Source organism: Schistocerca cancellata, chromosome 5 (assembly GCF_023864275.1).
Source record: "Schistocerca cancellata isolate TAMUIC-IGC-003103 chromosome 5, iqSchCanc2.1, whole genome shotgun sequence".
NCBI classification, from domain to species: Eukaryota; Metazoa; Arthropoda; class Insecta; order Orthoptera; family Acrididae; genus Schistocerca; species Schistocerca cancellata.
Genome location: NC_064630.1, coordinates 65,241,657 through 65,268,398, shown reverse-complemented (window position 1 = coordinate 65,268,398; position 26,742 = coordinate 65,241,657). Strand labels below are relative to the sequence as shown.

The 26,742-nt window shown below is 42.2% G+C and overlaps 2 protein-coding genes across 2 annotated transcripts in view; one reads left to right on the top strand and one right to left on the bottom strand.

Annotated features, from left to right (window-relative positions):
• LOC126187669 (cactin) overlaps window positions 1-20,972 on the bottom strand; it is a 180,483-nt gene extending 159,511 nt beyond the window's left edge. The window contains exon 1 of the mRNA XM_049928901.1: window positions 20,854-20,972. Coding sequence (XP_049784858.1) covers window positions 20,854-20,873 — 20 coding nt within the window. The 5' untranslated portion in view covers window positions 20,874-20,972. The remainder of the gene's footprint in view (window positions 1-20,853) is intronic.
• Window positions 20,973-21,039: 67 nt separating this feature from the next.
• LOC126187670 (protein adenylyltransferase Fic-like) overlaps window positions 21,040-26,742 on the top strand; it is a 73,677-nt gene continuing 67,974 nt past the window's right edge. Inside the window, exon 1 of the mRNA XM_049928902.1 lies at window positions 21,040-21,567. Coding sequence (XP_049784859.1) covers window positions 21,246-21,567 — 322 coding nt within the window. The 5' untranslated portion in view covers window positions 21,040-21,245. The remainder of the gene's footprint in view (window positions 21,568-26,742) is intronic.

The window sequence follows — 26,742 nt, the reverse complement described above, 5'->3', positions numbered from 1 at the left end:
TGAGGTGGTGGAGATTCTTTATAATGACGATATTGAAGGTGATGTGTTTGTTGAGCCCCAAAATTATTTTCCAAGGAAGATCGGGGATATTTTGAGACAGCAATAGAGAAGAATGATGGATTATTGTATGTGCAGCAACTGGACAACTCAGTTGTCACAATGATCTCTTCTTCATGTGGTGTACAAGAAGTTGGCCAAGTGAAGAGATTCTCGCAACTAAAAAAGCGAAATATGATGATTCCCAGACCAAACTGGTAGCCAAATATAATATATATATGGGAGGTACTGGTCAGATGGATCAGAATCTAGCATGCTATCGCACTGCAATAAGAAGCAAGAAATGGTACTGGTGTCTCTTTACATGGATGTTAGATGTCGCCATACAAAACAGTTGGATTTTGTATAATAAAGCAAGAAACCAAACTATTTCTCGGCTTGATTTCAAGAGAGAAGTAGCAACAGTGTACTTACAAAGACACCAAGCTTTACCAAAAGGAGCCGGGAGACCATCTGCATCAAGGGCATGTTCCGACAGCCGCACATCAGATTCAATTAGGTTTGATAAGACTGACCACCTCGTCCAGCACACAGAAGGAAAGAAGAAGAAAAGGTGTGCACACAAGGACTGTAAATCTATTGTGAGAACAATGTGTTCAGAGTGTAACGTGGGATTGTGTATTGACTGTTTTATTCCATTTCATGTAAAATAATGCTGAGTTCAAGGTTTGATTTTTAATTAGTAATGTACTGTGTTATAAAGTATCAATTGTATGATGAAGACTGAATAACAAATTTGCACAAAACTTGTATATGTAATAAGAAATTTCAATAACCTACTTATTTTAGTTGAAGTTGTAATCCATATAAATTTAGGTAGCGAAAACGCCTAGCGTTGCCATATGGCAACATCAAATATCTCGATAATGGCGGTAATGACTTTCATTGAAACAACTCTGTTGTGTAATTTATGCTTTTTACAGACATAATAATGCATTTTTTTTAAAAAAAATCATGAAAAAATTAGTTCCAGCACTAATGGGTTAAATCACTTAAACCATATAAAGAAATTTTTTTCTTCCTTTTCTGTAGATATGACTTAAACCACTCATATGCTGTTCCATTTATACAATAGAATTGTAATTTCTGTAACATAATGTCATTGTTCACACAATCAAATGCTTTGGATAAGTCACAGAAAATTCCTGTTAGTGACACTTTACTATTTATTTATGTTGGCAGTGAAATTGTATATTGCTGTCTCAGTGGAACAGCATTTTTGAAATCCTAACTGTGATTTACTTTCAGTCTGGGACCGCGTGACCGCTACGGTCGCAGGTTCGGATACTGCCTCGGGCATGGATGTGTGTGATGTCCTTAGGTTAGTTAGGTTTAAGTAGTTCTAAGTTCTAGGGGACTGATGACCTCAGAAGTCCCATGTGCTCAGAGCCATTTGAAACTATTTTTTTTTTAATTTACTAAGTATCCCATTATTGTTGAGATGGCTAACCACTCTTGAGTACATTACTTTCTCAGCGATTTTTGAAAATGCTGTAAGCAAGGATACTGGCCGGTAATTATTGACATCTGTTGTGTTCCATTTTTTGTAGAGAGGCTTGACAATGGCATATTTTAATCTATCTGGGAAAATACCTTGAATTAGTGATGCATTACAGATGTGACTCAACATCAGCTGCAGCTGCTCCACATTGTTTAATATCTTGTTGGAGATGTCATGCGCAGTGGTTGGCCAAGATGTGTCACTACTCCAGAAATCATTGCAAAAAGTGCACAAAATGGTTGTGGAGGATCACCGACTGAAAGTGCGTAAAACTGCTCAAGCTTTCCAGATGTCATATGAAAGGGTATATCACATTTTAACTGAACAATTAGAAATTAAAAAATTATCTGCAAGATGGGTGCCACGACTCTTGACGCTGGATCAAAAATGCACGAGACTGGACATATTGGAGCAACATTTGGCCCATTTTAGGAGAAATGAACAAAATTTTTTTGCACCAGTTTGTGACCACAGATGAAACTTGGGTGCACTACTGTACCTCAGAGACAAAACAACAGTCAAAGCAGTGGAAATGTGCTGATTATCTGCCACCAAAGAAAGCAAAGACAATTCCTTCAGCAGGAAATGTCATGATATCAGTGCTCTGGGATGCGAGGAGGATTCTGTTTGTAGATTATCTTCCCACTGGGGAAACAATTACTGGAGTATACTACGCTAACCTCCTGGATTAATCGCAACAAAAGATATGTGAAAAAAAGGCAGGTTTAGCAAGGAAGAAAGTCATCTTCCATCAAGGCAATGCGCGCCCGCACACGTGCCATCGCCATGGCAAAATTACATGAACTCAGGTATGAATTGTTGCCACACCCAGCTTATTCACCTGATATGGCTCTGTCAGACTTCCACCTCTTCACAAAACTGAAATTTTTTCTTGGTGGATGAAGATTCACTTCAAACGAAGAATTGATAGCCTGAGTTGACAATTATTTTGCAGGCCTTGAGGAAACTCATTTTCAAGATGGGATCAAGGCACTGGAACAACGTTGGACCAAGTGCATTAATCTACAAGGAGACTACATTGAAAAATAAAAAAAGTTTCAATGATGTAATTACTTTTTTTCTATTTCATTCTGAGAACTTTTCGAACCACCCTCGTGACTACTTCTTTTTGTCTGACAGACAACATAAATAGGGAGTCAAACTCTACATCTACATCTACATACATACTCTGCAATCCACCATACGGTGCATGGCGGAGGGTACCTCGTACCACAACTAGCATCTTCTCTCCCTGTTCCACTCCCAAACAGAACGAGGGAAAAACAACTGCCTATATGCCTCTGTACGAGCCCTAATCTCTCTTATCTTATCTTTGTGGTCTTTCCGCGAAATATAAGTTGGCTGCAGTAAAATTGTACTGTAGTCAGCCTCAAATGCTGGTTCTCTAAATTTCCTCAGTAGCGATTCACGAAAAGAACGCCTCCTTTCCTCAAGAGACTCCCACCTGAGTTCCTGAAGCATTTCCATAAGACTCACATGATGATCAAACCTACCAGTAACAAATCTAGCAGCCCGCCTCTGAACTGCTTCTATGTCCTCCCTCAGTCCAACCTCATAGGGATCCCAAACACTCAAGCAGTACTCAAGAATAGGTCGTATTAGTGTTTTATAAGCGGTCTCCTTTACAGATGAACCACACATTCCCAAAATTCTACCAATGAACCGAAGATGACTATCCGCCTTCCCCACAACTGCCATTACATGCTTGTCCCACTTCATATCGCTCTGCAATGTTACACCCAAATATTTAATCGATGTGACTGTGTCAAACGCTACACTACTAATGGAGTATTCAAACATTACAGGATTCTTTTTCCTATTCATCTGCATTCATTTACATTTATCTATATTTAGAGTTAGCTGCCATTCTTTACACCAATCACAAATCCTGTCCAAGTCATCTTGTATCCTCCTACAGTCACTCAACGACGACACCTTCCCGTACACCACAGCATCATCAGCAAACAGCCGCACGTTGCTATCCACCCTATCCAAAAGATCATTTATGTAGATAGAAAACAACAGCGGACCTACCACACTTCCCTGGCACACTCCAGATGATACCCTCACCTCCGATGAACACTCACCATTATGGACAATGTTCTATTACTTAAGAAGTCTGCAAGCCACTCACATATTTGAGAACCAATCCCATATGCTCGTACCTTAGTTAGGAGTCTGCAGTGGGGCACCGAGTCAAACGCTTTCCGGAAGTCAAGGAATATGGCATCCGTCTGATACCCTTCATCCATGGTTCGCAAACTCTTTAATGAATAGCTTCCAATCTCCTAATGGGGACCTGTTCACTGTTGCTAATATCAACACTATGTTATCTGGCTGTAGTTCACATGCTCAAGCTTCAAAGTGCTGATCGACACAAAAAAAAATTGTTTACTTCTACAATTTTGTACTTATATCCTTGTTTTGTGTAAATGGCAACTCCTCCTTTATCCATGGTAGATTCACAAGTGTAAGATGCTAAATTATACCCATTTATACTGACAATTTCCATCCCCACAGTTACATGGTGATCAAAGTATATCAGTCTCATTCTTATTTTTGAGATTATCTAAACACAGCTCATCTACTTTATTTTTTATTTCCCTGATATTTTGATGAAGTAAACTGATACTACCCTTTATCCCTATTTTCTGTAAGTGAAGCTTCTTTTTTTCTGTTTTCTTGATTGTTGTCTGACTTTGGCTTTAACCTAAAAAATGTATCTGCTCACTGATAGTTAGCACAGCCGACAATAGATTTAAACTATCTGTACATCCATAGTACTATCAGCTATAGTACATCCCTGTTCTACCCAAGACCAGTTGTTGGAATTGTTTGAGCTAAGTTGTTATTTTGTTAATGAGTCCATTTCTTACTTGTAGTTGAATTTAATGTAGGTGTTACTGTTTACTGTTTTTGTGTTGTGTGCTTTTGTGGTAATTTCTAAATATGGATAAGTTTGTATAAAGTAAGAAGAGGCAAACCAATTTTGACTAATCCACTAGCATTACGGTAAGTTAAAAATATGTACGCACTACTGTAATAACCTAATTACCTGTCTACAGCAGTTTAATGTTACCATTGCATGCATTATTTGGAAGCTGGTAGAACTCTGAGGCTGCAATATTTCAGTATTACACACGGCAGTGGAGTGGTAAATATAATTACAAATAACATTAAATTAAAATCAGTGCATAAAAACACACTTGGATTTGCCTGTGTCATCCGAAAATCGTGATGATCAACAGAAATATCGCCCAAAGGGCGATGGTTGCATTTCTTTAAAAAATCTGTTCAATATACTATTATTAGTACCCCAAATCACAAAATATTGCTCAATCTTGTCACCTGGGAAGTACTCACTCATGAAAAACAGTTCTGATATTGAATGACGGGGAGGTATTTGTGGAGAGCCGAAAGGGGTACGAAGTGACAGCGTTTATAAATGACTTTTTCAGTGGGCTGTTTGAATTTGTCCAAACCGACGGCACCCTGCATCCCTCCTCTTCCTTTTGTCCAAAATCTACACTCCTGGAAATGGAAAAAAGAACACATTGACACCGGTGTGTCAGACCCACCATACTTGCTCCGGACACTGCGAGAGGGCTGTACAAGCAATGATCACACGCACGGCACAGCGGACACACCAGGAACCGCGGTGTTGGCCGTCGAATGGCGCTAGCTGTGCAGCATTTGTGCACCGCCGCCGTCAGTGTCAGCCAGTTTGCCGTGGCATACGGAGCTCCATCGCAGTCTTTAACACTGGTAGCATGCCGCGACAGCGTGGACGTGAACCGTATGTGCAGTTGACGGACTTTGAGCGAGGGCGTATAGTGGGCATGCGGGAGGCCGGGTGGACGTACCGCCGAATTGCTCAACACGTGGGGCGTGAGGTCTCCACAGTACATCGATGTTGTCGCCAGTGGTCGGCGGAAAGTGCACGTGCCCGTTGACCTGGGACCGGACCGCAGCGACGCACGGATGCACGCCAAGACCGTAGGATCCTACGCAGTGCCGTAGGGGACCGCACCGCCACTTCCCAGCAAATTAGGGACACTGTTGCTCCTGGTGTATCGGCGAGGACCATTCGCAACCGTCTCCATGAAGCTGGGCTACGGTCCCACACACCGTTAGGCCGTCTTCCGCTCACACCCCAACATTGTGCAGCCCGCCTCCAGTGGTGTCGCAACAGGCGTGAATGGAGGGACAAATGGAGATGTGTCGTCTTCAGCGATGAGAGTCGCTTCTGCCTTGGTGCCAATGATGGTCGTATGCGTGTTTGGCGCCGTGCAGGTGAGCGCCACAATCAGGACTGCATACGACCGAGGCACACAGGGCCAACACCCGGCATCACGGTGTGGGGAGCGATCTCCTACACTGGCCGTACACCACTGGTGATCGTCGAGGGGACACTGAATAGTGCACGGTACATCCAAACCGTCATCGAACCCATCGTTCTACCATTCCTAGACCGGCAAGGGAACTTGCTGTTCCAACAGGACAATGCACGTCCGCATGTATCCCGTGCCACCCAATGTGCTCTAGAAGGTGTAAGTCAACTACCCTGCCCAGCAAGATCTCCGGATCTGTCCCCCATTGAGCATGTTTGGGACTGGATGAAGCGTCGTCTCACGCGGCCTGCACGTCCAGCACGAACGCTGGTACAACTGAGGCGCCAGTTGGAAATGGCATGGCAAGCCGTTCCACAGGACTACATCCAGCATCTCTACGATCGTCTCCATGGGAGAATAGCAGCCTGCATTGCTGCGAAAGGTGGATATACACTGTACTAGTGCCGACATTGTGCATGCTCTGTTGCCTGTGTCTATGTGCCTGTGGTTCTGTCAGTGTGATAATGTGATGTATCTGACCCCAGGAATGTGTCAATAAAGTTTCCCCTTCCTGGGACAATGAATTCACGGGGTTCTTATTTCAATTTCCAGGAGTGTATTTATGCTCTTGTAATATTAGAACACCTGAGGCCAGCAATTCCAAGCACAATTAAATCTTAAAATATGCATGCATTCATGCACTTCCAAATGACTAAACACGCACAATAAAATTAGCAATGTCAGAATTCAATCTTCTGTTGTGCACATTTTATTTTATTTTGAAACAATGTACAACAATAAGTGTTCTCCAAATTCTCCAACGACTTTGGATCGCTCTTTGTGTTGGGCTGCTGAGCTAGCAACCGCTGAATTCGGGACGTGAGGTTGTTTGAATCCATCCACTGGTAAACTTGAAAATGACTTTCTGTGCTTTCTCATTTTCAACATAGGCACATCCCGGGGCTGGTTCCTTGCTATAGGCCACAGCCAACTCCTTCCAACTACCTTTCTTTCCTGACAGATTCCAGTTCCCTTAAAGATGCAGCCCATCTGCTTAAATGAAAAGAGCTGCACCGAAGGTAAGCTGAGCATCTCTTCGGAGAATCCTGGCACTAAAATCCATATGACACATAAATAATAATCCTGATTCTCCTCATTTAGGATCAAGCATTTCTCTGTTGGGGCATTCTTTAATGCAGAAAATGATGTTTACTACATAGCAAGAAGTCGGAGATGCATACTTAAATGAATAAATATGGGAAAGTGTAAGGTTGAGAAATTCTGGATCCTTTGCATTTTCACCACCAAAAATTGTTTTAGCTTCTCTGTCAAACAGAGATCTCTTATTTAAAAAACTATGCCAGTAACAATCACAATGTTCCAAAAAATTAGTGCTTGTCCATTCCTGATCACTTCCTCAGCTCAAATGCAGACTGAAAGAAGAACAGTGTTCAAATGGCTCTGAGCACTATGGGACTCAACATCTTAGGTCATCAGTCCCATAGAACTTAGAACTACTTAAACCTAACTAACCTAAGGACATCACACACATCCATGCCCGAGGCAGGATTCGAACCTGCGACCGTAGCGGCCGCGAGGTTCCAGACTGTAGCGCCTAGAACCGCATGACAACACCAGCCAGCTAAGAACAGTGTAAAACAACCTTGGAGGGTGAAGGGAGTTTGGAGCATGTCTGCTTCTTAGTGGTTTGTCAAAATACAGCACTCCTAAGTAATGAGATTATATTTCCCCTTGGTGAAAAATCTTAAATCACTGTCGGATAAAGCTGTTTACAGCTATTTACCGAAATTTTAAGCATAAAAGAAAAACATAGGTTTTTTAAAAGTCCTCTTTAACAAATTGGACCCCATCCCCCCTTTAACAAAATCCTGGCTACATCCTTGGGAGGAGAGTGGTAGAAGAAACAACTGGAGTTCAGAGAGGAGGGACAGGACGCGGATTGTAATCGTAGTCCCTGATCTGCACCGCTGTTGCAGGTGATGGACTTCCATGTTTAGAAAGAGGAGATGGTAGGCAGTTTGGAACATGTCTAGCATAACTGACAATCTGTTGTTGGTGCCTGATCTGCAATGAAGGGACCCCAGCCTCCAAGAATTAGCTGTTCACAGGGTTATTTGGAAAGGCTCCTGTCGCAAGTCAAACCCTACACTGGTGTATCGGATATAGTGTCCACAATGCTGAGGATAATGACGAACTGCATAACAGACTCCCATAATCAAGATGGGTTAGTATCAGCGCTTTGTATAGCTGCAGAAGGGTAGTGCAATCTGCAACCGAGCTGGTGTTACCCAGGCAGCAAACTGTGTTAAGGTGCAGGGAGCACTCTCGTTTAAACTGGCAAAGATGGGGAAACCATGTCAACCGAGCACCAAAGACCACCACATTGAGTAGTTGGTTGTCGAGGTAAAGTTCTGGTTGAGGGTGAAAAGTAAGATATTGACAAAAGTGCATGACTTGAGTCTTGGTGGCTGAAAACCAAAAGCCACGTGTGAGGGACCATGCCTGCAACTTTCATATGCCACCTTGCAGTTGACAGTCAGTGATTCTCACACTAGAGGAGCGGTAGTACAGGCAAAAGTTGCCAGCATACAAGGAGAGTAATACTGAGGATCCCACAGCTGCTACCAGATGATTGATGGTTACTAGAAAGAGGACAATACTCAGTGCAGAGCCCTGTGGTGCCCCACTCTCTTAGATAAGGGGAGAACTGTGGGAGGCACCAACTGGAACTCAGAAAATACAATGAGAAGAAATTCTGGATAAAAATCAAGAGCAGACCATGGAGACTCCACTTGCTTAAGGTAGCGAGGATATGACGTCATAATGTGGTGTCATAAGCCTTTTGCATGTCCAAGAAGATGGTTATAAGGCACTGACATTGATCAAAAGCTGCTCAGATGGCAGAATCCAGATAAACCAAATTATCAGTAGTGGAATGTCCTTTGCAAAAACCACTGTGGGACAGAGTTAGAAGACCACGAGACTCAAGGAGCCAATACAATCAATGGCTTATCATGCGTTCAAGCAACTTAAAGATAACACTAGTGAGACTGGGCAATAACTCGAGAGGGTGCTTACCTGGTTTCCGTGCCGGGACAATGATGATTTCTCACCATTGCAGTAGGAACACACCTTCGCTCCAGAAACTGTTAAAAATAGATAGAATACAATGCTGACAATCCACCGACAGGTGCCTGAGCATTTGATTTGGATGCAGTCTGGCCCTGCACTATATCATTGCAGTGGAGTAGGACACCTGGCAAATCTGCACTCACTGGATGGAGCATTACATAGCTCCAGTGGTGTGAAGTGAAAAATAATTGCTTTCACTCCTCCCACTGTTTTAGGACATGGAAGGCAGGTTGATAATTCTCAGACACAGAGGCTCAAGCATAAAGCAGAACAAAATGATTAGCAGCAGTATCTGGGTCAGTGTACACAGCACCATTTAAGGTAATACCAGGCACACCTGGAGGTGTCTGGTATCTGCAGAGATGTCTGATCTTTTCCCAAACCTCCAAAGGAGAGGTATGTGGCCCAATGGTTGAAACAAACCATTCCCAGCATTCTCACATCCGTCGTTTTATAAGATGGCGGGCCTGGGCACATACACTTAAAGGCAATGGGTGTCGCTTATGGCATTGGGGAGCATGCCTACAATCTCAAATGGCCTCTGTCATTTCTGATGACCACCAAGGTCTGTCTTCTGTTGGGGCATTCAGAAGAACAGGAGTCCCAGGAATCTCAGTTTCAGCTACAGGACTGGAATAGACAGGATCTGGAGGCATGGGAGCTACAAGAATCTCCTTCTCGGAGGACTTTTTCTTAGCTTTCCTCTCCTTAGAGGACTTGGAAGATTGTGACAGCTTCTCTGAATCAGTTTCAGGTACTGATCACAAAGCCCTGCCACCAGCTGCCTGTGGCTCCTTCAGCCACTGCCTGGTGTCTGGTTGTAGACCAGCAGAAACCTTGAAAGGAAGTGTCCCAAGGGACCCCTTTCTGGAGAGAGAAACCACATGAAGATGATTTGCCTCTGGCTGGGAGGTGGCAACCAGTGTTCCCAGTGGGTGGGAAAACAATGATCCCAAAGACATGGAGGAACCAGCAAGAGGAGAGCCCCAACCATTCCGGGGGGGGGGGGGGGGGGGGGGCAGCAAGGAGGGGGAGAGGAAGGGGGCAGGCCAGCATGGTTGAGCAGCCCTGAGGGTCCCCTGTAAGAGGTGTGATGTGTGGGAGTACCTTTTCCAAAGGGGGCACATTATCATACTTGCATATGACACTGTTTACATGCTGGGCACATCTGCCAGTACTTCTTTTGGCCTCTGGATAAGTTAGTTTGTCCAGAGTCTTATATTCTTGTATTTTCTTCTCTCTCTCTCTCTCTCTTTCACTGGAAAACAGTGTAATCTGGCAAGCATGGAGAATGGTGATTTCCACTGTTGAGACAGATGGGGGGAGGGGCACAAGGAGAGTTCACATGCAACGATCGTCGACAATCTCTACAGATGGGGCTAGCGCTGCAACATTGTGTTTTCAGACAATGAATTGCCCTCAAAGGCCAAGATGAAGGCACCAGTAGCAACAATATTGTCCTCTGCCCCCTACAGCTATCACGGACAAAGTGTACACTCCCTTGCTCAAAGTTGGCACATAGCTCATCATCAGAATGCAAGAGCAGGTCTTGCTGGAATTTGATGCACTGAACCATATTTAGATTATTATGGGGAGTGACAGTAACCAGTATGTCGCCCAGCTTGTTGTGTGCAAGCAGTGCCCATGACTGGGCACAGGATGCTGTTTTGATCAAGACTGACCCACTTTTCATTTTAGATATGGCTGCCACTTTCCTAAACTTTTCTTCTATGTTCTCAATAAAGACTAAGGTCTTTACAGGCAAGCAGGAATCCCCACCAGTCCTTGTGCAAACCACATATCAGGGGGGAGTATTTTTCTGCCTGCCACTTAGCCCTATGTTCCTCCCATGGCGCAGTTAGGGAAGGGAACATTTTAGGGTCACATCTCTCTGCATTAAACGAGGTCTTTCTGCCAAACAGACTGCTCAGGTCGTATGGCCACCAGTGGGAGATAACTTCACCTGCTTCATTTGCGGCTCATCTGCCATGGTGCCACCCACTTCGAACGTGGGCTCTCCCCATGGGCACCAACCAGCCTCACCAACAGCTACGTAGCCAGTAGTCTATTGTCCACAGTCCCCACGCCCCATCCATGACAGGCATATATTGCTTGGCATACATGGGGAGTTTTCAGCTCAGGCACTGAGTAATCCCCACATGGTCAGGAGGAGGCTATCACCGTCCAGGTACTTCATGACAACCATCCCCCCTCCCCTCCTCCGTCCCCCAATAATGGAATGGCTAGCATGCTGGGTTTTGGGTGTACTACCTTACTACAGGGAAGGGTGTAAAGATGGAAAGACACAAAGGGGCAATATACATGTATTTGTCAAACTTTTCTGCACACTTCACACCTCTGGCGAATTTTCAAAATTGTTGGCAGGTCAAACTCAATAATGGAGACCAAGTATTTATTTAATGAAACGTTGTAGGAAATGCCACAGCGGAAACTCGAGTCCCAAATCAGAAACCAGGTCCAAGCAGGCTCTGCACCAAGAAAACCACCTGATGGATAGACAGAGGGAGAAAGGGATAGTGGGAATATAAGCTTGCAACACAGAAAGAAAGTAATGCTGCAAAGGCTGGGGCCCCACAGTAGCCAGGCATGTACTCGCAAAATAGTTGTAAGCCTCTTGGGAGCAAGGCTGTATGAGAAGGAACATTTGATATGCAAAGGATGGCAACTGTCAAAACTTAAAACTGTTGTTAGTAGGTTTAATGTGAACAGGACTGTGTAGCTGACCTTTGGTGAAGATGAGATCAACATCAAAGAAAGCGGCACAGGATACAGAATAGGACCAGATGAAATATAATTGGGAGCATGTATTTAGAGATTCCAGGAATTTTAACATATACTATCAAAGGGAGAGCGCCATGTGAAATGACACGTGTCATATACCAGCTGTTACATAAACACCGTTCAGCTTTTACATCTGCAAGACTATTACCAAGATATCAGTTAGGATGAATAGGCAAAGGGTGTATACTGCAACACACAATATCCTCTTGCAGAGCATGCTCTACAACATGACAGTCATGACCTCAGTGCCCATTTCACCACATGTCCCACCTGCATTCTACGCCCACACACAAGATTCTCAGAACTCCACAGGTGGAAACTTGACACTACATGTCCTTGATTCTCACCAGACACCTGGCCTTAATTTATGTAAATTTCTTTGGCCTCACCATTTCTTCACAGAAACATTCCTTTCTTCACTCCATTTTAGTTTTCTACTTCTTTCATTTTCTGACGTATCTATTTTTCGCCGTCTCCCTTCTACCTCTATCGCATAAAATGCACTAATCTTTTCGCTCTTATTAACTCATGTACGATGTTTTAGTAGTAATCTCTGCCTTGCATATTATCCTATCTTCCACCTTTAAGCTCTCAGGTTTTCAAATCTTGTTCAGTGCGGTTCCCAACAATCAGTCTTTCCTTCTCATCCTGTCTGGTAAACCACCACTGATCCCTGGGCGACTCATGCAAACTCTACCCCTTTTCCTAAACTTCACCAGTCCTTTTCTTTCACCCCTCTTCCTCCCTCTTCAAACTTTTTGACAGGAGGAAGAGCCATTGGCTCCGAAAGCTAGCAAACTGTAATATCTTTTATTTGTGTGCTCTCCTGTGAGTAGTTTTTTTATCTATCCAATTACTTATATTTTCAAAAAGGTATTATTTTTGTTGATATATAAGTTGTGGTAACAGAATTTTATCAGTTATAGTGAAAGGCTTCTCTGTAAGTGTAGCCCAAGTTCTAGGTTAGCTTGCTTGGTGGCAATTTGGTTGTGAGTTGATAAATCAAATACAGATGATTTCATGAGAAGCTCAGCTATGGTTACTGAAGAGTTCAAAAATGATCAGAAATTATGTATGTGATCAGAGATTACATATAGGTCTCTCCACTTTGCACTGTAATTTTGGCTGTGTACATTGTGCCCCAAAATGATTGGTGACAACCTTGTAAACTATTAGCATTATGACTGCTGGATTTTTAAATACATTGCTCATTACATGATTATATTCATGTCACGGTTTGACATCATTACTTCAACTAGTTGGTGCTCTGTCTGCTTATAACCAGCCACTGACATGCTCCCGTGAGTTTCCCCTGCATCTCAGGCCAATCAATGCTAACATTGTTCCACAAAACATGTAAGTAATGGCAATGACCCTATTCTAGATCCTTCATATTAATCTTAAATTTCAAAAAGATGTTCATGTTTTGTTGAATGATCTGAAAGGAATGATGATGTGTAAAGCTTTGCAAAACTGGAACTGGCTTGTAAATTTTTTTATCAATTGAACACAGAAAATTCTCATATGCAGGAAGCACTTCTCAGAAACAAAGGTAACTTTGGCCCAGTCCCAAGGAAACACAACAGAAAAATTCTCAGTAAATATAAGTTTAAAAGAATAGTTGACCATATGCTGGATAGGTATATACCCAGTAGAACAGTTCATAATAGGAGGGAACCTCCATGGTATAAGTAACTGTAAAGAAACTTCTAAAGAAACAAGAGATTACTGCATAATAAGTGTAAAACAAAACATAAGGCTATAGATAGAGAGATGGTGAATGAAACACGTTTGTCTGTCAAGAGAGCAATGTGTGATGCCTTCATTGACTGCTGAAGCAGAATATTGTCAAATGGTCTTTCACAGAAGCCCCCCAAAATAAGAATCTTAGTCATATGTAAAGGCTGTTAGTAGCACCAAAGTTGAGTGTCCTGCCTCTAGCGAATGACACAGGAACTGAAATTAAGCATAGCAATGCAAAAGCTGAAATGCTTAACTCCATTTTCAAATGGCACTTTACCACAGAAAACCCAGGAGAATAGCCACAATTTAATCCTTGTACCACTGAAAAGATGTATGAAATACGTAACAGTATCAATGGTGTTGAGACACAGCTGAAATCATTACAACTGAACAAAGCTCCAGGCCCCCAATGGAATCCTTGTCAGATTCTAATCTGAATTTACAACTGAGTTAGCCCCTCTTCTACCTATAATCTATTGTAGTTCCCTAAAACAAAACAAAAACTGTGCTAGAATTTGATGTTAGAAAAAGGAAGAGAAGGAAACATAGTAGGTGAATAAGGACTGGGAGAAAGGAATGAAAGAGGAAGCTGATGGTAGAATTTTGTGCGGAGCACAATTCAGACATCCCAAACTCTTGCTTTAAGAATCATGAAAGACGGTTGTGTACGTGTAAAAAACCTCCAGACATAGGAAGGTTTCACACTGATTATATAATGGTAAGACAGAGATATCGGAACCAGATTTTAAATTGTAAGACATTTCCAGGAGCAGATGTGGACTCTGATCACAATTTACTGGTTATGAACTGTAAATTAAAACTGAAGGAACTGCAAAACAACAGGAATTTAAGGAGATGGGACCAAGATAAACTGAAAGAACCAGAGGTTGTAGAGGATTAGGGAATGATTGACTAGAGCCGGGAAAAGAAATACAGTAGAAGAATGGGTAGCTTTGAGAGATGAAGTAGCGAAGGCAGCAGAGAATCTAGTAGGTAAAAAGATGAGGGCTAGTAGAAATTCTTGGGTAACACAAAAGAGACTGAATTTAACTGATGAAAGGAGAAATATAAAAAAATGTTCAAATGTGTGTGAAATCTTATGGGACTTAACTGCTAAGGTCATCAGTCCCTAAGCTTACACACTACTTAACCTAAATTATCCTAAGGACAAACACACACACCCATGCCCGAGGGAGGACACGAACCTCCGCCGGAACCAGCCACACAGTCTATGACTGCAGCGCCTTAGACCGCTCGGCTAATCCTGCGTGGCAGAGAAAATATAAAAATGCAGTAAATTAAGCAGGCAAACAGGGAATACAAATGTCTAAAAAATGAGACTGACAGCAAGTGCAAAATGGCTAACCAGGAATGGCTAGGGCACAAATGTAATGATTTAGAAGCGTATGTCACTAGGGGAAAGATTGATGCTGCCTACAGGAAAATTTGAGAGATCTTTAGAGAAAAGAGAATCACGTGTATGAATATCATGAGCTCAGATGGATAACTAGCCCTTAGCAAGGAAGGAAAAGTAGGACGATGGAAGGAGTCTACGACGGTCTATACAAGAAAGATGTACTTGAGAGCAATATTATAGAAATGGAAGGGGACGTAGATGAAGATGAGATGGGAGATATGCTAATGTGTGAAGAATTTGACACAGCACTGAAAGACGTAAGTCCAAACGAGGCCTCAGAAGTAAACAACATTCCGTTAGAATTACTGATAGTCTTAGGAGAGCCAGCCATCACAAAACTCTTCCATTTGGTGAGCAAGATGCATGAGACAGGCAAAAACCCTCAGACATCAAGAAGAATATAATAATTCCAACTTAAAAGAAACCAGGTGCTGACAGGTGCGAAAATTACCACCGAGCTACAGTTGAATAAGTTATGTTTGCAAAATACTACCACAAATTCTTTGCAGAAGAATGGAAAAGCTGGTAGAAGCCAACATCAGGAAAGATCTGTTTGGATTCCAGATAAATGTAGGAACACGTGATCCAATATAAACCTACAGCTTATCTCAGAAGAAAGATTAAGGAAAGACAAACCTACGTTTATAGCATTTGTAGACTCAGAGAAAGCTTTTGACAATGTTGTCTGGAACACTCTCTTTCAAATTCTAAAGGTGGCAGAGGTAGAATTCAGGGAGGGAAAGTTTATTTACAATTTGTACAGGAACCACATGGCAGTTATAAGAGGCGAGGAGCATGAAAGGGAAGCAGTGGTTGAGAAGGGAATGAGACAGGGTTGTAGCCTATCCACGATGCTATTCAGTCTGTATATTGAGCAAGCAGTAAAGGAAACAAAAGAAAAATTTGGAGTGGGGATTAAAGTCCAGAGAGAAGAAATAAAAACTCTGAGGTTTGCCAGTGACATTGGAATTCTGCCACAGACAGCAAAGGACTTGGAAGAGCAGTTGAATGGAATGGATAGTGTCTTGAAAGGAGTAAATAAGATGAACATCAACAAAAGCAAAATGAGGGTAATGGAATGTATATGAATCAAATCAGGGAGGGACTTAAATTAGGAAATGAGGTACTTAAAGTAGTAAATGAGTATTGCTATTTGGGAAGCAAAATAACTGATGACAGTCGAAGAAGGGAGGATATAAAATGTAGACTGGCAATGGCAGGAAAAAAGTTTATAAAGAAGAGAAATTTGTTAATGTGAAGTATAGATTTAAGTATCAGGATGTCCTTTCTGAAAGTATTTGTATACAGTGTAGCCATGTATAGAAGTGAAACATGGACAATAAACAGTTTAGACTGGAAGAGAGTACAAGCTTTGGAAATGTGGTGCTACAGAAGACTGCTGAAGATTAGATGGGTAGATCACATAATTAATGAGGTACTGAACAAAGTTGGGAGAAAAGAAATTTGGGGCACAGCCTGACTAGAAGAAGAGAACAGCTGGTAGGACACATTCTGAAACATCAAGGGATCACCAATTTAGTACTGGAGGGAAGCATGGGGAGTAAAAATTTCAGAGGGAGACCAAAAAGGTGAATACAGTATGCAGATTCAAAAGGATGTAGATTGCAGCAGTTACTTGGAGATGAAGAGGCTTGCACAGGTCAGAGTAGCATGGAGAGCAGCTACTGGAACTAACTTCTTGTAAAACGTCATATTTTGATGTGATTCATGCTAAATACCCTACTGAGACTTTTTTTTAAATTTCTGTTACAAGATATCACAGTGGAACTATGGAATTAATGTCTCCTGTAGTATAAATTCAACATCACTTATAGAAAAATTGGGAAATATGGAAGCGTCCGATCCCGCCCGTCTGCTTTGACCCATGACGTCACAAATATGGCGGAAACAAAAACAAACACACACACTTTCCACAAGAAGCCTAATGACACTAACAGGACAAGCGCGAGAAATGGGTTGTTTTGGGTGGGGGGGGCAAACTAAATATAAACAAATTTAGACGCCTTGCGTAGCTACAACGTGTAAGTGAAGACAGCCATGCATGAATACCCACCCACCTCCCCAGGGGTCGTAACCCCTGCAACCCATAGAAGATAAAGATGCTTTAGTAGCTGATTAGTGTTTTTTGCCTTTTTTAAAAAAAAAAAAAATCTCACGGGATAGAACGAACAGATCAGAAAGATAAATATAATAAACTAAAACAGAAATTGGAGGAAACAGAAAATTAAAATAAGTAATAAGCGTTTTTAAACTAAAAAAAAAATCTCACGAGATAGAACGAACAGATCAGAAAAGTAAACAAAATAAGATAAAACAGAACTGGAGACAGCCACACTCAAACCAAACTCCGCGCCGTCATGACGTCACACACGACAATACCCTTACGTCACGGGTCAAAGCCGACGCGTGGGATTGGATGCTTCTGTCGACCCAAAAATTGTAAGGAAGTTATGGGAATGCATCTAGAACGAAACTACACATGAGATGAAAGTTTGTTGTGCTAGAGAAGAATAATAGTGTCAGTTGATTCAGCAATTTATGTGCACTTGGAGACCGCCACACAATTGTAAAATAATCACAACACCTGCAAAGGAAGGCTGGCACAAATTAAATCAGGTATATGAAGATTCACCACTTTATAACAGAATTCATTTGTTGAGAATGCTTGTAACATTTTGACTGGAGAACAGCACATCAGTATAACAATATGTATTGAAAATAATTTCCACACTCTAGACTTTAAAGTGATAGATGCATGTATTTTTTATTGACAGGGTTACCTTATAAATACAAATGAATAGTCAAGGGTTTAGAACACTTGAAGTCACCTGCTGCTTGAACTGAATAGTGAAATATACGGGTCGACAGAAGCGTCCGATCCCACGCGTCGGCTTTGACCCGTGACGTAAGGGTGTTGTCGTGTGTGACGTCATGACGGCGCGGAGTTTGGTTTGAGTGTGGCTGTCTCCAGTTCTGTTTTATCTTATTTTATTTACTTTTCTGATCTGTTCGTTCTATCCCGTGAGACTTTTTTTTTTTTTTTTTTAAAAAGACAAAAAACACTAATCAGCTACTGAAGCATCTTTATCTTCTATGGGTTGCAGGGGTTACGACCCCTGGGGAGGTGGGCGGGTATTCATGCATGGCTGTCTTCACTTACACGTTGTAGCTACACAAGGCATCTAAATTTGTTTATATTTAGTTTGCCCCCCACCCAAAACACCCCATTTCCCGCGCTTGTCCCGTTAGTGTCATTAGGCTTCTTGTGGAAAGTGTGTGTGTTTGTTTTTGTTTCCGCCATATTTGTGACGTCATGGGTCAAAGCAGACTTGCGGGATCGGACACTTCCGTATTTCCAAATATACTTCCACTTTCTAAACAGTTGGACAGCTCTCTAAGTGAACAAGAAAGACAAAACAAATTCTTAACACAATTTTTCCTAGGGACAAGGGTGCTATAAAAGTAAATAAATACAGGCTCACATCACAAAAATTGTTGCAGGTGCAATATTAAACTAAACAATGCACTCTTAAATTGAACTTTAAAAGATGTACAGCAAAACAAATGTTTAAAAGGAGAATAATGTATGAGACACATTAACTGCTGTAACTATGTAACGGCACAGAGATTTTTAGTAATAGCCCACTAGAGAAGAAAAGGTCCAAAAAGAAACTCATAGAACAACTTAAACTGAAAGAGATAACTTAACAGAAGCTTCAGGTCGTAAAGTGGAGTATTATTGATGGATCAGTCTTGTCATACAGAGCACATCACAGATAAGAACAACAGGAGGGATTCCAATTCAATGCTGACACTTCCGGACAACAATGCAAAACTTACACATAAAATGATCCCTAAGGCAAACAAAGAGAGACAGCCATTAGGAATATTCCTTCAGAGAAGGTGTAAGTGGTTTAATGAATGTACAAGTGTGCTCAACATCTAAGCTTACAGGCCAAATATGTCCTAAACTTGAAAGGAACTAAGGACTTGAAAGCATCATTTTCTAGGGAGGAGAATCACATCACTACTGGGTACAGTGTGCACACTGGGCAGGAGGTACAGATGACAAAAAAATCAACCACTGGATTCTTGAAACTTCCTGGTAGATTAAAACTGTGTGCCAGACAGAGTCTCGAACTTGGACCCTCGCCTTTCGTGGGTAAGTGCTCTACCGATATAGCTACCCAAGCACGACTCATGCTCCATCCTCACAGCTTTAATTCTGCCAGTACCTTGTTTCCTACCTTCCAAACTTCACAAGAGCTTTCCTGCAAAACTTGCAGAACTAGCACTCCAGGAAGAAAGGATACTGTGGAGCCACGGCTTTGCCACAGCCTGGGGGATGTTTCCAGAATGAAACTTTCACTCTGCAGTGGATTGTGAGCTGATATAAAACTGCCTGGTATATTAAAGGTGTGTGCCTGTGAAAGGCGAGGGTCCCGAGTTCGGGTCTAAGTCCCGCACATAGTTTTAATCTACCAGGAAGTTTCATACCAGCGCACACTCTGCTGCAGAGTGAAAGTTTCATTCTGGAAGCATCCCCTAGGCTGTGGCAAAGCCATGTCTCAGCAATATCCTTTCTTCCATGAGTGCTAATTCAGCAAGTTTCGCAGGAGAGCTTCTGTGCAGCTTGGAAGGTAGGAGACAAGGTACTGGTGGAATTAAAGCTGTGAGGATGGGTATGAGTCATGCTTGGGTAGCTCAGTTGGTAGAGCTTGCCCGTGAAAGGCGAGAGTGTACCGGATGGATAATCAAACTCGGCACACTCTGCTGCAGAGTGAAAGTTTCATTCTGGAAGCACTGGATTCCTGTTTAAATCACAAGGAGGTGCAATTTCTTAGAGCAACTAAAAAACAGCTCATGGTAGCTCTACCAGCTGCTGTAGCTGAATATATGTCCCTGACTTTAGCATGTCAAGGGGTACTCTGGCCGCAACAACAAATGTGTGACTGAGTTATTCAAAACAAATTTTTACAATGGATTAACAAAATACATCGATACCAGAAATCACTGTACTAGAGAAAAACACAGACCAGCACCAAGTTACAGCAGAACAAATTCTGATACCGTATAACAGATGCTCGCTAATGCTGTAGTCATTGTCAAGAATAAATCATCATCAAACGATTACAGAATTTGGACTGAAAGTGTGAAAGGTGTAGATACGCTGGTTTTATTGGAGGTGTTATAAATGAGGATCTATGCCTCCACTAGTATGGTTTATTTAGATTGCATGTTGAAACAGTTACAGCACAGTTTTCCGTCTTCACTCTCAGCCTCAGTGACACAAGACTCTCTCCCTTTTCTCAAAATTTTGGATGATGTATTTTACATACATCATTAAGGGATAAAATCTGTTGGAGAGAGTGATATATCTACCAATTCATAGAATACATTTCTTGCGCAAACTTGTATAACACGTAGCCTGACGTTTACTAAGACTTCGATACTACGAAACGTCACTGATGTCGATGTCACCAAGATGCAAAACTCACACCAAGCTCCGAACCGGAAGAAATTTTATTTATTCGAACGGCTTGTCGTAAGGAATAAACATTCATACTAAACATTTTCTAGTGGCACCTCAAGTGAATGTCAATGTAAAGCAATAACAAATTTCTACCCACGAACATACACATGACAATTGAAATATTATTAGTTTGTGATACACTGTTTTCTTTCTTTTTTTCCTTCCGCTATTATTTATAATATCGAAGATCGAATACTAAACAAATAACCTTTTACATAACACCATATTAAAGACAACTGCTGCAATATCCCGTCACCGAAAAACGTTTGTTTACCTAATTCGGGGATTATCCATTCCACTGACAATCACAATAACAAATGTACACTTAGAGTATACAAACTACATTAGGTACGCGACGCAGAGGTACGCGTTCCCTTCTCTCTGACAATAAACATCTGTAAAGCAGCGATATACGTAAGTTCGTCTTTGCTCTGCATCACCCAATAGCATTGCACCGCATGTTCCGAGAGCTTGACGTACGAGAAGTGGTTGTTGTTGTGATAGGATGTGTAATTTCGCGTCGTTTCTGACAGCTGTTGTTTGCTATGAAAAGAAACGATGGGTGCCTGCCACATGACCAACAGCCCCAACTGGTTTCAAGTGATAATATTATAATGTTTTAATATACTGTCGTTCAGTAAATGCTCCCAGTGCTTAGAGTACAAAATGAATTCCTATATTCAGCGCGTTACAGTTTACAAATCTCTTTTTAATAGAGTTCAGTCATCTTGTTTGTTTTCCGCTGACATGAATAAATTTTGTATATATTTCATATTCATGTCAGTATTTGTTTTTACGTTGCTTTTTGCTTTGCTGTCAGAATACTTTAAAGTTCAGTGCAGTGAACATGGATTTAAATCGCCGCAAAAAGCGTTTTCGCCTTTGCCAGACGACAGCCAGATTCACGTTGTCGATGATGGAACTCTGGGATTAGTTCTTAGAACATCTGATGTCTCTGAAGACGTTAAGAGCAAATCCAAAGCAGTAGGCAAGTATGAACATAGTTGCTTATGTTACTTATTTACCACTCCACTTTCTTCATTTGTAATATTCTCGATCACTTGTTATTTGTAACATTCGACGTATTCGTGCCTTAATTGTGTACAGAACATCCTGCATACAAAATGAAAAGCATGAGGGGGGGGGGGGGGGAGGCGTTGGGGAATGGCAGAAAAACGTTATAATAATTCAAAATTATCAGGTTACAGAATAATTTTGTGTTTATTGCAATTGACAATATTTTGTTTTTAAATAATCTGTCAAAAGGTAATATTTTGATATACTTTAATACAGACTCCTATTATACAAAACCATTAACTGCACCGTTGAGCCCTGCACCTCCATATTCAGCTAAAATTTGTTATGTACTTCATCAATAACATATTTACTACTGCTGCTGCTCTTACTGATACATTAATATATGTGAAGCTTGACCATCTCATGACAGTGTGTACTAAAAGAAACAAGCATCTATAGAGCAGAGATATTATGAGTGAATAAGTTCCTCATTGCTCTCTGTATCACCCAATAACATTGTACCACATATCCCAACAGCATGTTGTTGCATTACACTTTCTCTTCTTTTAGGTTATGCTGTGAGGATACGTTTGTTTACATTGCAGAATAATGTCTTATCTGAGGACGTATGTGATATTTGTAGCTTGAATTACAAAATGAATCTCCACTGGAATCATTATTCTATCATTTTACATAGTGCTTTGTCCAACTGACCATGTTTTCCATTTTATTTGAAATTTTTCCTTGTTTTAATTTTGAAGTGAAGACATGGTGAGCCAATAACAGTTCATGCAAACATCAGGAGTCAAATAGTTTATTGCACCTCATGCTACTACACTCATAGCATAGCATTTCTGCAAGCAGCCAGAATTAGATAGCCAGTAGGCCGATAGTGACATAGGTGCCCAGGAATGCCGACACACGGAAAGCTGCTCAGTGATGCAGTCCCCATTTAGTATGGAGTCTCCGTTGACAGTAGGCACCAGCAGTGTGGAAGACTGGGGTCGACCGAAGCGTCCGATCCCACCCGTCGGCTTTGACCCATGACGTAAGGCTGTTGTGGTGGGTGACGTCACGACGGCGCGGAATTTAGTTTGTGAGAGTGGCGTGTTTGTAGATGTCGTTTTGATGCGATTGGTGGTGCCCTCTGGTGGTGTGTTAGGTGATGTTTTTGGTTTAGTTTGCGAGTGTGGCGTCGTGTGTGAATTTTGGTAAATTGCTTTGTTTTATGTCTTTAGTAGGTATAGATATGACTGACAGGGTCAACAGTTTTTGGTTGTTGGCTATGATGGGGGACAGTGCGTTGTCTCTAATAAAATTTGTTCAACTGTTCGGATTTTTTGATGAAGTCGTGAAGTGTTCAGTATATCGTGAGGAAATGAGGCTTACTTTAAGTCCGGCGTCTCGGACCATGGACGGCTGTATGTGGAGATGTCGTAAGGATAACAGGTCAAAGGAAGTGTTCGATCCCAATTTATGATATCGGGAGCTGCTGTTGAGCTATATAGGTCTAGGGAAGTGTTCGATCCCAATTTATGGGATCGGGAGATGCTGTTGAGCTATATAGGTCCAGGGAAGTGTCCGATTCCAGATGATATTGTGTTTAGTGATATTTGGGGAGTTTTGTGATGTCGGGTTTTTTCGTCGTTTTGCGTGGTTTTGTATGGGGGTGGGTGTCTAAATTGGTTTATATTTAGTTTGTCCCCACCTATAAACCCCCTATTTTCCGCGCTTGTCCCGTTAGTGTCATTAGGCTTTTTGTGGAACGTGTGTGTGCGTTTGTTTTTCTATATATTTTCGTCATCGTAATGTGTACGTAACTACTTTATATGAGCCATATTGGAATCGTGGTTTATGGTCATTTCCGCCATATTTGTGACATCATGGGTCAAAGCAGACGGGCGGGATCGGACGCTTCCGTATTTCCGAAGACTGTCAGAATACTTGCAAGGGTAGGCAGCCTCTGGTAGTGGATCTCGACATACGAGTGTCGGTGCATGACATCAGAGTGTCCACGCCAGTGTAGGAGGGCAAACGGCTGTACCGCCCAGGTCTCGACATGCTGCTCCTCAATGCAGGATGCAGCCTGTTGCTGGAGGGGCCTATCAGTGGAGAGGCACGGAGTGTGGGAAGGTGGACTCGGTGCTGTAAGATGGAGTGGTGGTGGCAAAGACCCACTCTCTTGGAGGCTGCTTGCTATAGCTCATCTTTCCGACACATGGCATACCCTCTTATCACAGTAGGTGCTGCCAGACTGCAGATAGCTGTGCTGGAATTGACAGTTATTTGTATGGGCTACCAGCTTGTTTCTTGTACTGTTGCATGGCTTTCAGCCAAATTCGGAATGACAGCTCTGTGAGCAGGCAGTGAAGCAACTGCCTAACCCACCCTGCAAGAGCCCCTTCATTCTGCTGCATTGCCACAATTAATGGTCCTCAGCCTGGCCCATCTTGCAATCTATAAACAGCCCCATTGCTGCAACTGGCGTGCCGACACGTTGATGCTCACCAACTGCATATGGTTTTGCCAGCTGCTGCGGCTGATAAAACTAGTGTAGTGCCACATTACCTCTCTCCTTGGAATACGTGGCCTCTGGGTTCCATCCTGGACTAATCTGCAACAGAATTCAGCTTACACAGACAGTAGTGTACAGTATTTCCAGTTTTCCTTCTTATATACTAGGAGGCTTGGACCACAAGGTCTCGATGGTGCAGATTTATTCTATAGGTTGTAGCACCCTGGCTCCTCAGTTCTCATAATTTATCCCATACACTTGTGGTTTATATTTTCTTCTCTCACTTTCAACAGGCAGGCAGTTCCTCATAAAATTTTACAACACAGTTTAAAACTGCTATTCTCACCTTACGCTAGACATGCCTTCGTGGAATCTCTCCATGTGTCACTTATCATCTCCCACATCTCTCAAAAACTCACTGACCTGCTCTTCAGTATTTTACACTATCTTAAATGCTGGGAAATGTATACATTATCACTAATTATATTATTGTGTACATGCCCATAACAATTTATCACTTTTCATCTCTACTCTCGGTGTGTCATGTTGCTCAATCTGGGATCCTTTCCATTGAGATCTGCACAGTGGGAGGGGGGGGGGGGGGTTGCTTGGGTGATCAAATTTCCACTTAAGGCAGATGAAGGCTGTACAGAACAGAGTCATAGGTACTATAATGTTGGTTTTGGTGACACTCCAGGTCACAACAGTACAATGTTTTTCCTGAGTCTGCTACACAGGCCAGAGCACATAAATATACACTCTTCTTGGGTCACTGCAAGATTGTTTGGGGAAGGGACAGGGTCTTGTTTCAACTTCTTATTGAGGTAGGTCAAATTTTGTATTGGGAACAGTCCTAGCAGTTTGTCTGGCTATTACAGCTGTGGCTGTGGCACATTTGATCTGGTAATCCCTGTAAAAGTGGCTGACAGTTGAAGTGTTGGTTCTTGTCCGCAGCTCGTGGTCGTGCAGTAGCGTTCTCGCTTCCCACGCCCGGGTTCCCGGGTTCGATTCCCGGCGGGGTGAGGGATTTTCTCTGCCTCGTGATGACTGGGTGTTGTGTGATGTCCTTAGGTTAGTTAGGTTTAAGTAGTTCTAAGTTCTAGGGGACTGATGAACATAGATGCTAAGTCCCATAGTGCTCGGAGCCATTTTTGAAGTGTTGGTTCAGTTGTCACACACCATCCCATTAATTAATACCCCACTTCCATGCAGTTCCAATCACTTTTCCCCTGCAAGTCTCTCTGGTTTGTAGCAGTTTACCACCACCACCACCACCACCACCACCACCACCACCACTACCTTGTTACCTTTTACCACCTACCTCACTCTTCCCAAGGTTCCTGATATGATATCATTGTCACCCACATTCTGAGTATAGTTTTCAATAACCTCCCCCTCCATCCCCACTGTTTAACTGACCCCTCTTGCATCATCGCAAAGTATGCGGCAACACGCCTATTGCTTGCAGCACTTGCTCTTGAAATTGTTCATAGGGCCTAGGCAATATCTTGCATTATTCCCACACTTCTCTCAATAACCATTAGCTCTCTGCTTCTTACTGTAACCTGAGAGAACTTAATCTCAGCAACTGTCAAAGGCTTGTAAGAAACGCGCCCTCTTGCCTGGTAAAACGCGCACTACTTTCCATTTGTTGATCTCACAGTAATCCCACTCCACCTTCAATGAAGAGGCAAAGCAGCACCATGGTTGGATGACCTCCATCCTTATTCTGAGCATACAGCAACCTGGAAACAGCGAGCTATACTCTCCCTCCGTCCTTCTGAAAGGTCTACTCTCACTTGGTGTACTTCTCACACATACTTTAATTATAAATCTTAGACATAAAATTACAATAACTGTGGCACACACAACTCATTCCCAAAATCCTTTCCACAACCAAATGTTGCCCTTCGATAACCTTAATGTTACCTAATTTCATAGTTGCAAACAACATAACACAAAATGTGCACAATATCTCTCCTTATTTTCTTGGCCTTAACCCATATGACATAAGTCGTGCATCATCTTCATGATCACCCTTCTCCTTATTTCTTTCCTCCTCTTACTTTGCTGTGCGTGCTGATTCTAGTAGCAATGAATCTTGAGTGCCATGAAATGGTAATAGACTTCCTACATGAACTACCTATGTCCTAGTTGGGAAATGAAGCTTGATGTTGACTGGTGGTGATATGTGTGTCCCATGGTACAGTTTCTGGTACCTTGACACCCCCTCCCCCCTCAAGGGTATAATGACCTGACAGTATTACCCAATGCCCTACCATGTACTGTGGTAATTGCTCTGTACACTACCCCTTGCTGTTCCAGGCCTTTAGTATTTACTTTCAGCACGTTCCTCCCATAGTGTATTGGTGAAATGGCTCGCCTTCCCTACTAATGTTTGGTATGATGACATCAAGTGATGAAGGCATCTTTCTCCCATACACGACCCCATAAAGGCATAGTCTAGTACCAGAGTGAACATTCGAGTTTTAAATTGCCGCAACAGGTCACAAGCATGTATATCAGTAATTATGGTGAGAGTTTATGTAGTAACTCAGCATGTTACTAATAGTATTCTGTTCTACCAGCAGTTTGCAGGAGACTAGTACTTAATTTCTAGACCTTTAGCGA